The sequence below is a fragment of the Carex rostrata genome, chromosome 30 (genome assembly GCF_964058835.1).
Source record: "Carex rostrata chromosome 30, lpCarRost1.2, whole genome shotgun sequence".
NCBI classification, from domain to species: domain Eukaryota; kingdom Viridiplantae; phylum Streptophyta; class Magnoliopsida; order Poales; family Cyperaceae; genus Carex; species Carex rostrata.
In genome coordinates this window covers 4,914,557-4,930,741 of record NC_135947.1, presented here as the reverse complement: position 1 = coordinate 4,930,741, position 16,185 = coordinate 4,914,557, and the positions used below count along the sequence as shown (strand labels likewise).

Below are 16,185 nucleotides of genomic sequence, written 5' to 3'. Positions count from 1 at the left end.
AATGGCAACCCCACAAGAACAAGAGGCACCGGATATTGTAATGGCAACCATGCAAGAACCCACTGATCAAGAGGACGCAAACACTTCCCCTAGAGAGGGCTCTGCTGCAACACCCGTAGCAAGTGTCGGGACAAATGCGACACCGACAACAAGTGAGACACCGACCTCAAGTGCCCCTAATCAGCCTACTGTTGTGGACACATCTAGGCTAAAATCTGATGTGTGGGGGCATATGACAAAGAAGTGTATTGATGGAAAATACAAGGCGGTATGTAATTATTGTGGTGACAAACTTGCAGCAAACTCAAATAGTGGTACACGACACCTCAAATTCCACATAGAATCTTGTTTAAGAAAAAAACAGCAAACATTCCCAGTAGCTTTCCAAAAAATGTTAGTTACTAAAAAACTAGAGGGGAAAACTACCATAGCAAATTACACTTTTGATCAAGAAGCATGTAGAAGAACACTTGTGGAGATGGTAGTGTTGCACGAGCACCCTCTCTCAATTGTTGACCAAGTGGGATTCAAGGCTTTTGTCAACACCTTGCAGCCATTATTCAATTGTCCAACCCGTAATACTGTGAGAAGCGATGTTTTAAAACTATACAAGGAACAAATGAAGAAGACTATGGCCTTATTGGAGAGCAATCAAGGGAGAGTGGCTATTACAACCGACATGTGGACGGCAGACAATCAAAAGAAGTCCTATATGGCGGTGACGGCACATTTTGTAGATGATTCATGGAATCTACAACAACGATTATTAAGGTACTGAAATTAAGTGCTTTTAAATTTGTTGAATTCGCTGCTGAATTGTTAGGTGCTGAATTAGCTATTGAATTATTAGGTGCTGAATTAGTTATTGAATTATTAGGTGCTGAATTGTTAGGTGCTAAATTAGCTATTGAATTGTTAGGTGCTGAATTGTTATGCATAGTTAGGTGCTGAATTTATGTGCTGAAATTTAATTGTAGGTTCCAACACTTACCTTCTCCCCACACCATAGATGTACTTGCGGAACAATTGATGAATGTTTTTTTAGATTGGAATATAGATAGTAAATTGTCTACAATAACTGTAGATAATTGTAGTACTAATGATGGAGTTATTGAAAGTTTAGTCCATAAACTAGACGTTCAACAGCTCTTGCTAGGTGGGTCAGTTTTGCACATGCGTTGTTGCGCACATATCTTGAACTTAATCGTAAAGGATGGGTTAGATGTAATTACTCCAAGTTTAGAAAAAATCCGTGCTAGTTGTGTATATTGGTCCTCTACTCCTAAAAAAATTGAAAAATTTGAAGAGGCGACGCGGCAATTGCGTATTATCAATACCAAAAAATTGTGTTATGATGTGAAAACACGATGGAATTCAACCTATAATATGTTACAAATAGCTTTAACATATAAGGATGTTTTCTCTCGTGTGAAAATACGTGATACGCAATACAAAACCGTGCCTTCTGAGGCTGATTGGGAGAATGCCAAGAATATTAGTGAAAAATTAAAGATTTTTTATACTACAACAGAATTATTTTCGGGGACAAAATACACAACAGCCAACCATTATTTTCCAAACATTTGTGAAATAAGATTAGCTTTGCGAACTTGGTTGCAAGATACTAACCCAACTATTGCGAATATGGCATCAAGAATGATTGAGAAATTTGATAAATATTGGAGTAACATACACGTTATCATGGGTGTTGCCGCACTTTTGGATCCAAGGTGTAAGATGGCTGTCATAATCTATTACTATAAGTTAATTTATGGTAATGATTTTGAGAGCGAAGTTGGAAAAGTTGTTGAAATGAGCCGTCAATTGTTTCGCGAGTATCAAAGAAGAGTTGAGAAACCCCAAGATGAGGAACCACAAATGGAAGGGAAACAAGGTGGCGACCTCCCAATTGGTTTTCAGAGATTTGCCCACACTATGAAGAAAATGAAATTTGATAATACCACAGAGTTGGAACTTTACTTGGAAGAAGCATTGCTTCCAAGTGGGCCAGCATCCTTTGACGTGCTAGCTTGGTGGAAGTCTAATGGAAACAAATTTCCAACTTTGGGAACAATTGCTAAAGACATATACGCGATACCTGTTTCAACTGTTGCCTCTGAATCAGCTTTTAGTATGGGCGGGCGAATAGTTAGTCCACAAAGAAATAGACTTCATCCTTCACTTGTTGAAGCTCTAGCATGTGCACAAAATTGGTTAAGGACTGAATTTGAAGGTATAAATATTGTAGTTTCATTTTGTAGTATTTTAATTATATATGTTCGTATTTTAACTCTTAGTCGTTGTTTTTTCAGATCTGAGTAATGGTAATCCATTTAAGACATATTGTGATGATTTAGATGAAGGTGAAGATGGATGTGAAAATGCAACCGAAAGTGAGAGCTCGGCTACGGATAATAATGTTGAGGTATATATTTTTCTCTATTTTTTGTATAGTATGATTTTGTAATTTTATAATGGATTATCAATTGATCAATTGCAGGTAGAGGCTATCAGCTCTTGAAGTGAAGGTATCTGTTTTTGCTGCTGAATTAGTTGCTGAATTGGCTGTTATATTGGCTGCTATATTTGCTATATTTGCTATATTTGCTATATTTTGTAATTTGAATGTTATATTTGCTGAATTAGCTGTTATTGGCTGTTATATTTGCTATATTTGTTATATTTGCTGAATTGGGTGTTATATTTGCTATATATTTGTTGAATTAGGTGTTATATTTGCTAAATTGGGTGTTATATTTGCTATATTTGCTGAATTGGCTGTTAAATTTGCTGAATTGGCTGTTATAATCGATTGTTAAATTGCTGTTGTGAATATTTGAATGTTAAATTGTTGTTGGGGATATTTGGGGATATTAAATGAGACCAGGCATGGTTGGGCCAGGTCGGGTAAGGCAGCCCATGGGCTATGGCAGAGAACAGGTATGGTCGGGCCAGGCCGGGTAAGGCAGCCCATGGGCTGCGGCAGGCAGGCACAGGCAGGTGCAGGTTTGCAGAAAATGCCCACAGGCAGGCCGGGTATCAATTTCTAGGCCCATTATAATGGGCCAGGCAGGTCAGGTATAGAATTTTATCAGGCAGGCCGGGTATGGGATTGGTAAAATACCTGTGGGCTCGGCCCATTGCCATCCCTAGATATGTCGAGATAGAGAAAAATATTTTTAGCCGCAGCTAAACTGAGTCCGGATCCCCTAAACTCAAATTTTGAGTTTGGATCAAGATTATCCGATCAGCATCCGGATTAATTTTGTCTGAGATAGAATGTACGAAATCTCATTAATATTTGTATCAAAATAGAGTTCATAGTCCAGATTTTAATTTAAAATTTGAGTTACTTTAGGTGATATGAATTTGATTTCGTCCAATATTTTTCCGCTACTTCATTTTTTTTCTCGCACGCAGTCTTCGTATGCACAAGTTCATATTCTCTGAGAGATCTCGAACTTTCAATGTGAATATTGTGTTTTGAGATGTACATAAAAGATTTGAACAGTCCATATTTTTCAAAAATCAACTCAAAATTTGAGATACCTTAGGGGATACAAATTCGTCTCCGCATAATCTGCACCACACTCTAAATTCAAATCACTTGAGGTAACAAAAATGTTTAGGTTGAATCCGATTTGTCACGAATCTTATAGGGACCCGTGCATCACAGGCTTGGGAGGATGCAGACGAATGTGTATCACCCCTGGTACTTGAGGTGCAAGTTATAAATTTGGACCGTTCATTTAACATGGCACGAATCTCTAAGTAGACCCTCTGTAGTCTCAGTAGGTTTCAGATTGGGTTGGCTGCGATTAATCTAGATTGTACGTTTTTTCCATTGTATCTCATGTACCTAGGGGACACAAACTCAGATACAGACTTCCTGATCATACACTTCACCACTAACATTGAAACCGGTAGCACCATTAAATTACTTCTTGCACATATATTCTTTTTAGGCTGTGCTCCAAAACGGAGAGGGGGGGGACACCTCTTTAAAAGAAAGGAAGGGGAGAGATCGGGGGTGAGGCTCATCTCCGTACAGTGATTTTACACTCCGATTTGAAAGTGACGATCAAAAATCAATACAACGCTGAATTTTTCTTCTCTCAGACAATGCTCGTTCACATCTGCTCTCTCTCTAATTCTTTTCTTCTAGAGCAGATGAAACTGTCGGACAGGGACGGTCTGTCACCTCGCACATAATTCTCCTTTTCTTTTACTCTGCATCCCTCTGTCCGAAACACAGTATTAGATTGCAAACTAAAATTAAATATCGAGAGTGAATTTCATTTCAGGAGTTGAATTGGTATTTTATTAGTCTGAATGATTCGGCTTGATTTGAATACTATATGAGTTGGAAAATGAAAATTCGAGTTTGATTTCACTGTCGAGCTAAATTTGTCATTAGTTTATGTGGTTTTGTTTTCAATATTCTATTTCTTTGTCGTGATACCTTTTTTTTTCAGGTTCCTTTTCTTCATACAATTGGAACTTTGACATTCATTTTTTAATATTCCAATTTAGTTTTGCAATAATTGATGATATAATAAAAATTATCATTCGCTATAAGAAAACTTGTCACTTAATTTTATCAAAATTATCGCTTGGGTTGTGAAGTTAGTAGTGTTAAGCCTAGAGCCGTTCGGAGTTCCAGTAATTTCCCAATTTGTTTTCAATTTTATTCCTATAACACATCCATCAACAGTCAAATTCATGGAAAAATAAAAGATGGTCAAAGTGAATAATTTTTTTCACATCTCCACTTTCTTCTTTCACATAGGTAGGTCCCATCTTCACTCTCTCTCTTTTTCTTCAAACGCTGACACATTCTATATATAGAGAGCTACACTTTATATAACTTTTCATTGTGGGACAATTGTCGCTTTTCTAAAGATTCGGACTTAAATACATACATTTTTTACAGCATAGTAGTCTAATATATAGGTGAAAAAAATCTACAAAAATTTGTGTACAACATTTAACTTTTTTACATCTTTTTTGTAGAACATTTAATTATTTTTGATACAATTTGTTTTGTACATTTTCTTTGTACAGCGTTTAATTATTTTTGTACAATTTTTTAATTTTAAATATGTGCCACATGTTAATATTTAAATTTAAATAGAAATATTTATTTTAAAAATAAATTAAGATTTTTCACAACTGATCTCAAGGTACAACGAAGATCTAGCCATATCTTTTTATCACATATTTTGAATGTTTATTTGTTTATAAATATTTAACTTTTTTTTATAAATGTTTATATTTATAGTTTTATAAAATAATAATTATAACTAATGTGACATTATGTTATGATTTAATTTATAAAATAATAATAATAAAGAAAATTGTATTATTTATTTAATCCACTTATTTAATTGCATAATTTAATCTAGTTAATTAATAATGTTATTTTATAAAATAATAATTAATAAGTAATGTGATGTTATGTTATTATTTTATTTATTTATTTAATTGCATTATTGATATTTTATTAATAAAGAAAATTGTATAATATCAAATATTTTAGAAACAAAACTAAGATTTTTCACAATTAATCCCATTGTTCAACCGAACACTCATTTCAACACATTCTCATAATTAATTCTATGCGGACCCACATCCATGGGTTTCCATTTCCATCAAATCTCATCCCGTATAATTCTGTGACATCCGAAGATGCCCTTATCAAACTCAGTTTCATCGGATTTTGAGGTGTAAAGTATGGCCTAAATTATTGTTTGTTGTAAGCAAAATTATTACTTCACAGCTATTAAATCACCACTTGATTTTTCATATATAAACTATGACTGGTATGAATTAAAATAATGAGATGAGGAAATAAAAAAAAGTAACAAATGTATAGTGTGATGTGGAAATTCAGATTTAAAGTAGAAAGTGGATGTTTATAAACGTGAGTTGTTACGAAAATTCAAGGGTATCGAGTCAGCATAAATAAAGCGTGAAAGTAAGAAGTGTGTATCCCGTGCATGTCGTACCACATGGGATAGAATGAAGGATCGATCGGTCATAAAAAAAAGTTAGAATCTATTTCAAATATAGATAGGTCACTTTAAGATTTGTGTAATTTTACATTGAACGGTTCGGATTTAATCTCACGGCGATATGAATTTGATAGTCAGAGTTGTGTTGATTTGTTGGACAATCCTGCCTTTGAAAGGACAGAATTTTACACCTCTTCCCTGTTGGATTTGATGTTAATTTTAAACTTTCTAAATATAATTTGGGAGGAGGACAAATGGACAATAATGCCATATAATTGAGGCAAGTTAGCAGAGCTGGTCCAGAAATACTTAAAGACTGCTGGATGCCATTATGGCAGTTTAACGGCAGACAGCGAATACATAAAATGACAACGTGCAGATAGGTTTTCTTCTAAATTCTTTAAAATTAGGAAAGAGTTGCTCGGTGGCATCCACATTTTCACACTTGGAAGTACGCAACGACAATTCCATCAAGTTGTAAATGATTTAAGTTAATCCCGCCATGATTTAGGGACGGATATTAGCAGCGGCGGATCCAAGAAGAATCAGGAGGCACTTGCTTACTCTGGATTCATATATTTTTTAGACTCAGTGTTATTTTATACTTGTGTCTATTTCTTAATAGATATAATGTCTACTATTGGATTCTTGATTTAATTCAAGGTTCAGTAAAAGAAAATTATACAGAAAAGAAAATCAGTTCAGATTGATTCGTGTAAAAAAGAAAAAAAAGAAAGATGTCTGCTGCTAATAATATAAATATGTACAATGTCATAATAGTCACATCATAACTTGAATCACGTGTATTGTTGTGCTGTGATTAAATTTGGAAGGATGATTATAGCAAGTAAATGGTCACAACATGTTAATCACGCTGTGGCCATGGCAAGTCATGACAGGACGTGTTCAAACGTAACCGGTCACGTTTGTCATGTTTAATTAGTTTTTTTTTCACAATTTAGGTTAATTTATTTAATATTTATCATTCGATCAAGATCTAATGGTCTTAATTACACGTGACAATGTGTCGCGATCAAATTTATCATCACGTCACGTGAATGGTCACAGCACGCAACCGGCACACGTACCGTGACGGAACCGTGTCGTACCGTGACGTATCTGGTCGTACCATAATTTTTTGAGATCTCTATTCACTATTTCATTTTAATTCATCAGAAAATAATGTATTATTGTCAATATTTTATATCTATCCTTGATCAAAATCTTGAATCTGCCCCAAGATATTGGAATTATCCTTGCCCGCTGGACTATACCCAAAACATTCATATCCACATTATTCCTTTAATTTCTCAAAAAAAACATTATTCCTTTAACGGAGACAATTTTCTATTGGATAGCAATTAGCGTCTCTAGAAGGTCTATTGAATCTATTAAAGAAGAGTAAATAGAAAATATTTATTATACTTTTGAACTATTTTAGAAAGAAATATTTACTGATAAGATAAGACTAAATTATAACAAAATTATTATGATATTTTTTTTCACTAAAATATAAAAAAAAATAACATAACATAATAACTGTCGATAAAAAGGGGTGCACTGGGGTCCGGATCCCCTAAAGTAACTCAACTTTTGGGTTTTGGATTGAAACTGTTCGATTCGAATCCGTTGTTCGAGATCGTCTCGAGATTCAGATTCGTTGCTCGGGATGTGTGCGTTCCACTTTATATCTCGAACGATGAATTCAAATCGAACGGTCTCGATCCAAAATCCAAAAATTGAGTTACTTCATTGGATCCCAACTCGTGCACTAGGAGTAACCTTTTACTGTAGACAGATCAAATCCTTAGTAATTGCATACTGGCAGTGGTAGTTGCTCGATCAAAACCCAACGGCCCTGATTTAGCAGTAAGGTAAATGGGATGATCATGCGGAGACGATACCGCACTAAATCGATTAACTCGGTTGAAGACGACATTATAATGGAATTCGTATCCTCTGCCTTTAACTCAAACTAGAATTTGAGTTAATACAGCTGAACCATCCAATATGTTTTAAATTTTGTACGAATTAGATCTGCACTAATATTAAATAACTCCGAATTGATTTACTTTAAATTGAGACGACCGAAATACATTAACTTGAAAAGATTCTCAGAGAATACGTGTTCATGATAATGATGACATGGCATGGGTATGATCAGTTACCTTCGGAAAAAGAAAAACATGTGAAAGGCCTGCGAGTTCCTGCAACGTGTCTAACAATTATTGGACGAGTCACCGTCACAATGCAGCTTCATTTCAGCCGCTCACGCTAGGATGAACGGACGAGATGCACGACCATTCAATGAGCTATCTCTGGTCTTCCACCTATCTAGTCTAGATTTCCTAGTTTTAAATAAATCTTTTAAAGCGGTGTGGTTGATTCGTTGGAATTACTGTTTGCTGTTTTGTGAAACGTTGCTTATCAAACCAAGAGGCGACAAGTTGACGTGGCGCTCAGTGCGAGGAGGATGTGACTGGCGAAAGAAACGGGGATGTGACGACTTATTACGACAACGGATAATCTGGTTCGGACTTCGGAGTTGGGCGTGAAATTAAGATCCACATCCATACTCCGGCCTTTTATTACATTATAAGCTCAGGTAACAGACCTGGGCCTTTATTCACTTATTGGGCCGAGGTTTCTGTTCCACAACTTTTTGGTGTTATGATTTGATTTTTTTTATATTGTAACACCACACCCCAGTTAGTTAAAAAGGAAATGACAAATATAGTAATTTTTTTTTTTTGATGGGGACAAATATAGTAATAGCCAATGCATGATGTTCCACGACTATCTAGCAACAAAATCAATTGCAAAATATTTACTATTCGACTATTAATTTCCGGATAAAGATTTTTTTAATTAATCTTGCGATATTAAATAATAATAATAATGGGTCCAGATCAGACCAGATCAATGATGGGCCATTTACTTAAACCAAGCCTACACTCGGTCTTTTGCATTTAATGTACACCGTTACTAATTCAGCAACGGTACTGAACCTACTGTTTCAAGCTCTCTACTCGGTCCTTGATACCTTATCACTCTCCTCCCGCCTCTCTAGTCCCTTCTTACCACAGGCGCATATAACCTGCTTCTCCGGCTATTGTCGGGGACCAGATCGATCAATCTCAGCCGTCGGATCGTGAATAGCGAAGATGAACGACGCAGATGTCTCGAAGCAGATACTGCAGATGGTGCGGTTCATCCGCCAGGAGGCCGAGGAGAAGGCCAACGAGATCTCTGTCTCCGCTGAAGAGGTTCTCTCTCTCTCGATCTCGTGGTCTAAGATCTAAATAGTAAATACGCCTTTGTTTTGAGTACCAGGGTCTTATTAATTACATATATATTTTATGATCTTTAGCTCCCTATGATCAAATGTTTAGGATCTACTTGTGCTCTCCTTTCTATCACCAAATTAAACAAATTAACTAGTAAATAGTTCAGGAAAATTGAGGCAGCCGGTTTAAAGTCCTCCAAACTCCATGTTGTTATATTCTGTCTTTTTTCTTTGGAGATGCGGAGTTTTCCTGATATTACTGCGAAATTAATATATTTAGACTTCAGATCTTTTATTGTCTTAATTTTTTTAATCAATTGCTGCAGTGATCTCACATATTGTGACAATTCTGATTCCAACTAGTGAATTATGGCATCGGTAATTCAGTTTATTATCTTTCGAGTGTGGGGATTCATTAAAAAGTTTGCACATGTCTTTTAAGACCAAATTGAGCTTTGAAATACCTACAGTTTCTACATAAATTGAGTAACTAAGCATGAGAAATACCTTGTGTTACTGGATTTTGATTGTTCTCTCTCTCTCTCTCTCTCTATTTGCTTGGAATTTTGTAGGAATTCAATATAGAGAAATTACAACTGGTAGAGGCTGAGAAGAAAAAAATCAGGCAAGAATACGAGAAAAAGGAGAAGCAAGTTGAAATTCGCAAAAAAATGTATTAACTTTATCCATCTCTTCTAGTTTGTTTATTTTCATTCTTACCTATAACTGAAATGTATAAATTCAAAGCAGTTTGGTCAGATTAATTTTTTAACCCAACTTACCATGGTCACCCATTCCTTGTTACTTGGAAGTTCAATTTAGCCTTGATTTGCCCTGAGTCGAGTTCCATAATTTTTAGTTTATCTTTGTATTACTTGTAGAGCCCATAACTCATTCATGGCCTTGGTTTTCCTCAATGATGCTAGCCATTGATCCAAATGTATTCATTGTAGCTTTCTTTTGGCATTGAGTACCATACAATTCTGTAATTTCATTTATCAGCTTTTGTTTGTTAGTGATGCAATGTTGCAATTAGACCCGCTTGTAGGCATAACACTTACTAAAGAGGGTGTTTGGTATTCCTCTAGATATAAGAAAGAAAATATATTCCATAAGAAAATTGACGAACACAAGTGGAATAGAGTGGAAAATGGCCAAGAAACATTGGAATATTTTGTTCCAAATTTTCCCACCTTTTCTTACAGATAATAATTGAAATTTATTTTTAGATATTAAATAATTTTAGTACTGAATGCTTTCCTAATTAATAACAAAGTTTTGGTATATTCCAATTATTACTTTTTATAATGTTAATTTATATTATTTTTGTTGTTGTTATTTATTATTCATTATATAATAATCACCACCATAAATATAATATTAAGAATATTATCATTCTCCTGATATTATTTTAAAAATCATATCTTCGTTCGCCCAAACTAGAGGTACCAAACAGAATTACAAAAATTAGAATAGAATGGAAGAAGAGCTCTTCCAGGAAATCTCTTCTTCTAATCAATTAAGCAATCTATTTCCTCTTATTTGGGCTTTGTTCCAATTAAGCCTCAATTTAGCTTATAGCAATTATTGGTTCTTTCTTGGTCCCTCTTTCCTGATTTCTAACTTTTTCCTTCTTTTTTAAAATTTATTTCCAACTGTCAGAGCATACTTGATGCAATTGAACCTAACTTTGCATCAGTAACCCTCACCTTTTGCTATCATATCTTAACCAAAGCAAACATAACCTCAGCTTATTACAAGTGATTGGTACCTAAAATGCTCATGCATCCTTTACTTCTCATATATGTCCTTTTCTTTACTTTTCAGTGAGTACTCCATGCAACTGAATGCATCAAGAATAAAAGTGCTTCAAGCACAAGATGACTTGGTGAATGAAATGAAAGATGAAGCAGTGAAGTCTCTTGTGAACGTGAGCAAAGGCCATCATCACTTGCTCGAGTTCCTCCATTTTGGTCACCATGAAAACTTTTACAGAGACCTCATCAAGGACCTCATTGTTCAGGTAATAACGTATGTTTGCTCATTGAGTCATAGTTTTAGTTTTATGTTGGCCTAGTTTCAACGGTAGACTTTTATTTGTTTTGATCCTCTTCTGCTGTAAACTATAAAACTGGAGGGAGGAAATTGTCCATTGTTCAATTTCTTATGAGTTGGGCTATTGTGCTTCATGAAGTAAAGGGCATGCTTTACTTCACGCCCATATCTTTGTTTCTGAAGTCTAGAAAATCGATCCAAACCATTCAACATGATTTTCATATTGAAATGTGCTTGGAGACCAAATTTTACACTTTTTTTTGGAAACTGTGTACTATGTTTTAGAATTTTTTAAAATTACTGTTTTTCAGAAAATTCTGAACCATTAAAAAACAGTTAGTTTCAAAATTCTAAAATACAGTAAAACAATTTTCAATGAAATGTAAAATTTGGTCTCCTAGCACAATTTAATACGGAGATCAGGTTGAACGGTTCGGATTGACTGTTTGAACTTTGAAATCACAAAATATGGATGTGAAGTAAATTATGTGCTTTACTTCATGAAGCACAATAGCCCAACTCATTTCTTATTAACTCTATATTTTTAGGTTTGTTAATTAATCCTGTCAGATTCTGATTCCGTGATTACTTAATTCAGAGCTTGCTGAGGTTGAAGGAACCGGGTGTATTACTAAGGTGCCGCAAGGAAGACAAGCACTTTGTGGATGAGGTAATAGATTCAGCCAGGAGAGAATATGCTGAGAAGGCGAAAGTTGCTCCTCCCGAGGTTTTTGTTGATGAAGATGTCTATCTTCCGGCTGGCCCTGATCACCATCACTCCCATGGTCTCATCTGGTATCTGCTCCCAACAAACTGCAATTTCATATTTTTAATTTGGTTGTATTTGAGATAGAGGTAGAGATATTAGTTAGCGTACAATGTTGGAGATAATTAGGAATGCAGGAGTGGTAAGTAGATGTAATAGAGATTATTTGCTGGAATAGTAGTAGATCTGAGAGAATAGAGAGAGTAAGTAGATCTGGAGGAATAGTGTAATAAGATAGTGTAATAGGATGCTTTATTCTGGGTGTAGGGAAGAATTTAAAAGGAATAGGAATGATGCAGATATGGAATAGAGTGGAATAAAGAGAGTTTAGACTAGAATAGAGAAGAATAGAGACTTATTTCTGGAATAATTTTTTTTCCTTTTTTTTATAAGATGAAATAGAATTAGATTGTCGGCATAATTCCTGGAATAGGCATTAGCCTTATTTCAGCATTATTCCTGCTCCGATAGCATAAAGGATTTTAGTGAAGAGGGTCTTGTATTGATCTTTGTATCTTGATTACAATTACATGATGCCTATTTATAGGCTTGATTATGGTATAATCCTAAACATCTCCACTAATCATCTCCTGCCTATCACTCTTGTATTCCTAATTTTCTCCCACACTGTACACTCACTAATATCTCCAATATATATCTCTATCAATTTGATATGTTTTAGAAATGGATCTCAGAACTGGCCAATTAATCAACTTTCTTTAGCTTTTTTTTTCCTTTTTTTATATTGGAAAACTCTTAGTTGCATAGTTGGGTCTTTAATTAACCTTGACCCTTGTAGGAAAATAAATCAGTTCTCATAATGTGATGCTAGTGTGTATGTGAATCATCAAAATTGATATCTTGCTTGTGCAGATATTTGATGTCTTTGCATAAATTGCTTTCAAGAACAATTATACACACAGCTAATATTGTGCGCATGATATCTATTTTCTAATTGTTTCTATTTTTGTTATTAAAGCTCTGGCGGTGTGGTGTTGGCTTCGAAAGATGGAAAGATTGTGTTTGAGAACACGCTTGATGCACGGCTTGAGGTTGTCTTCCACAAAAAGTTACCTGAGGTATCTTCTTCTTTGCACTTTCTAGCATGCATTTCTTTCTCATTATTGCGGCAAGCTGTCTAAATGCCCGACATTAGTTTCTTTGGAACTCAAGAAAATCTACAATTTACAAAGAGCCCCACATAATTAGAAAGTTTAACAATACCCCCCTTCATTACTTATATTTGCAAATAAAAGAAACTCTTATGCATTACTAGTTTAAAAAGAAATGAAAGTTACTGTACCTGTAGTTAGACTCTAACCTCGGGTACTGTACTTTGGCAATTTTGTTGACTATTGGATGACTATGAAATTAATCCTTGCAGGAATATATGAACCTTCTTTCAGTTATCTGCAATAGTTTAGAATAAATAGATAGATTGAACTTAATTTTGTGAAGATTATATTTGGAACTATAAGATGCTGTATCATCTCCTTCATGAATTATGTTCCATTGTGTTGCTCATAACCACTTATATAATGAATAATTAAAGCCTAACTAATTGCTGTAACTTTTCTAAATTTCACCAACAATGGAGTTCTGATGTGAATTCTCTGACAATTTAGGGGCTTTTTGGCAACACTTATAATTGATGCTGGTCGCCTTCTTATTTTCTTAAATATTGTTTGCTACCGAGCTATTATAATCCAGTTTTTGCTGAGCTCTTATTATTTCTGCTGTAGATCCGGAAACTTCTCTTTAGCAATATTGCGGAGTGATCATCAACTGTGTCTTTGAGAGCACGGCATGTTGCAGTATATTTATTGTACGTAAAATTGTTCGTAGTTCCTCGTACTTGTAGAACATTCTTTGTTTTATCTTGTTGAGTTATTACCGAACACAATCTCTTGAAGCATGAACCTATTTGTGTTTAATTATATTATGTCAATTGGAGTATATTGTACTGGAGTAGCTACAAGCAATAAAAGAGCGGACTATGTATTCTTGTTTCCCTTGATTGTTTGTAACGTAGGTGATATTGGTCATGTAATATATGCAATTTTTGTACTCATTTAGAGCTGTAAGAGCTGTCTTGTTACGGTTTAAGGAGATGACCCAAACGTACCAAGGTAATTCCCATATAATCAGAATAATGTTTAGTATCTACTGATAAATAACTTTTTGCTAACGAATGCTCGGCACTAGTAAACAATTACTATGTATACGGGTACACCGAACCACATGCAAACACTATTTTCAATTAGAATAAAACACTGGTACAGGGGAATTCGTATCCTCGGAGATATCTCAAACTTTGCATGACTTTATGGAAAATCCCAACCGTTTAAATACGTTTGTACGAATCTCAAAGTACACATAATACTGACCCCTACATCACCCCCGATTAGGCACCGGACACGTCGGTCACGTAAAAGTTGAGATATCTCATAGGATACGCACTGAAAACAGGGATTTTCAATAAATCTAAAGAAATAATAAAAAAATTCCAAAAAATGTAAAATTTGGTCTCCAAACACATATTAATATGGAGAACAAGATGAACGGTTCGGATTGACTGTTGCATGGAGAGGCTCTATGCTATGCATAGCATGCTAGCATATTATATATATATATATATATGAGTAAAGCTAGGGTGTGATGTGCTCACCAAAAGAGTTTGGTGAGCACAACTCCAAAAGTTCTTCGGATCGACTTCAAACTCCAAATCCAAACCGTTGAAATCCATGTGCTTCATGAGTGATGTATGTGCATGCAAAATTTTGAAAGTTTTGAGTTTATTTGCTACACGGTCAAGCGGTCAAAGAAATAATAAAAATTGACTATAGAAAACAACTTATAAATTAACTTAATAAAATGTTCATTTCTTTGACCGCTTGACCGTGTAGCAAATGAATTTGAAACTTTCAAAATTTTGCATGCACATGCATCACTTATCAAGCACATGGATTTCAACGGTTTGGATTCGGCGTTTGAAGTCGATCCGATTAACTTTTGGAGTGATGCTCACCAAACTCTCTTGGTGAGCACATCACACCCTAGCTTTACTCTCTCTCTCTCTATATATATATAGAGGTAGGCTAATAAACAATCGATTGTTTCTAGCCTCCCGTGCAACCAAGTCGTTTTTTAATTTTAAAGTCCAAATGATCGATCCAAACCGTTAGATATGATCTCCATATTAAAATGTGCTAGGAGACCAAATTTTACATTTTTTTGGAATTTTTTTACTATTTATTAAGCCACTTTGAAAATCGCTGATCCAACGGTAGCTTCTGATTTTACTGTTTGGTTAAGCCACCGTTGGATCAGCGATTTTCAAAGTGGCTTAATAAATAGTAAAAAAAATTCCAAAAAATGTAAAATTTGGTCTCGTAGCACATTTTAATATGGAGATCACATCTAACGGTTTGGATCAATCATTTAGACTTTAAAAATTGGAAAATGACTTGGTTGCATGGGAGGCTAGGAACAATCGATTGTTTATTAGCCTACCTCTATATATATATATATATATATATAGAGTTAGGCTGGGGTGCTATGGATAGCATAGTGGCCTCTATGCTACGGCTCAATATTCGAGTTTTCAAAATCCAAACGGTCGATCCGAACCGTTCATCTTATTCTCCATATTAATATCTGCTTGGAGACCAAATTTTATAATTTTCTGAATTTTTTTACTATTTATTAAGCCACTTTGAAAATCGCTAATCCAACGGTTTTACTGTTTTGTGCAGCCACCGTTGGATCAACAATTTTGTAAAATACTTAATAAATAGTAAAAAAATTCAGAAAAATGTAAAATTTGGTCTCCAAGCAGATATTAATATGGAGAATAAGATGAACAGTTCGGATCGACTGTTTGGATTTTGAAAACTCAAATATTGAGCCGCAGCATAGAGGCCACTATGCTATCCATAGCACCCCAGCCTAACTCTATATATATATATATATATATAGATGGGCTATGGTGCATTGCAATGCATGGAGGGGTTTGTGCATTGGACCATAAATCTAAAATTCAAAATCCAAATGGCCGATCCAAA

The 16,185-nt window shown here is 34.9% G+C and overlaps 2 protein-coding genes across 2 annotated transcripts; both read left to right on the top strand.

Moving 5' to 3' along the window:
• LOC144547004 (zinc finger BED domain-containing protein RICESLEEPER 3-like) lies at positions 1-2,403 on the top strand. Its single transcript, XM_078295604.1, has 2 exons — positions 1-771; positions 2,313-2,403. Exons 1-2 carry the CDS (start codon positions 2-4, stop codon positions 2,320-2,322), a joined length of 780 nt encoding a protein of 259 aa, XP_078151730.1. The 5' UTR covers position 1; the 3' UTR covers positions 2,323-2,403.
• Positions 2,404-8,979: 6,576 nt separating this feature from the next.
• On the top strand, positions 8,980-14,192 carry LOC144546567 (V-type proton ATPase subunit E-like). Its single transcript, XM_078295103.1, has 6 exons — positions 8,980-9,280; positions 9,873-9,973; positions 11,128-11,323; positions 11,954-12,150; positions 13,101-13,200; positions 13,864-14,192. The coding sequence occupies exons 1-6, from the start codon at positions 9,179-9,181 to the stop codon at positions 13,897-13,899; spliced, it is 732 nt and encodes a 243-aa protein (XP_078151229.1). The 5' UTR covers positions 8,980-9,178; the 3' UTR covers positions 13,900-14,192.
• The last annotated feature ends 1,993 nt before the right edge of the window (positions 14,193-16,185 follow it).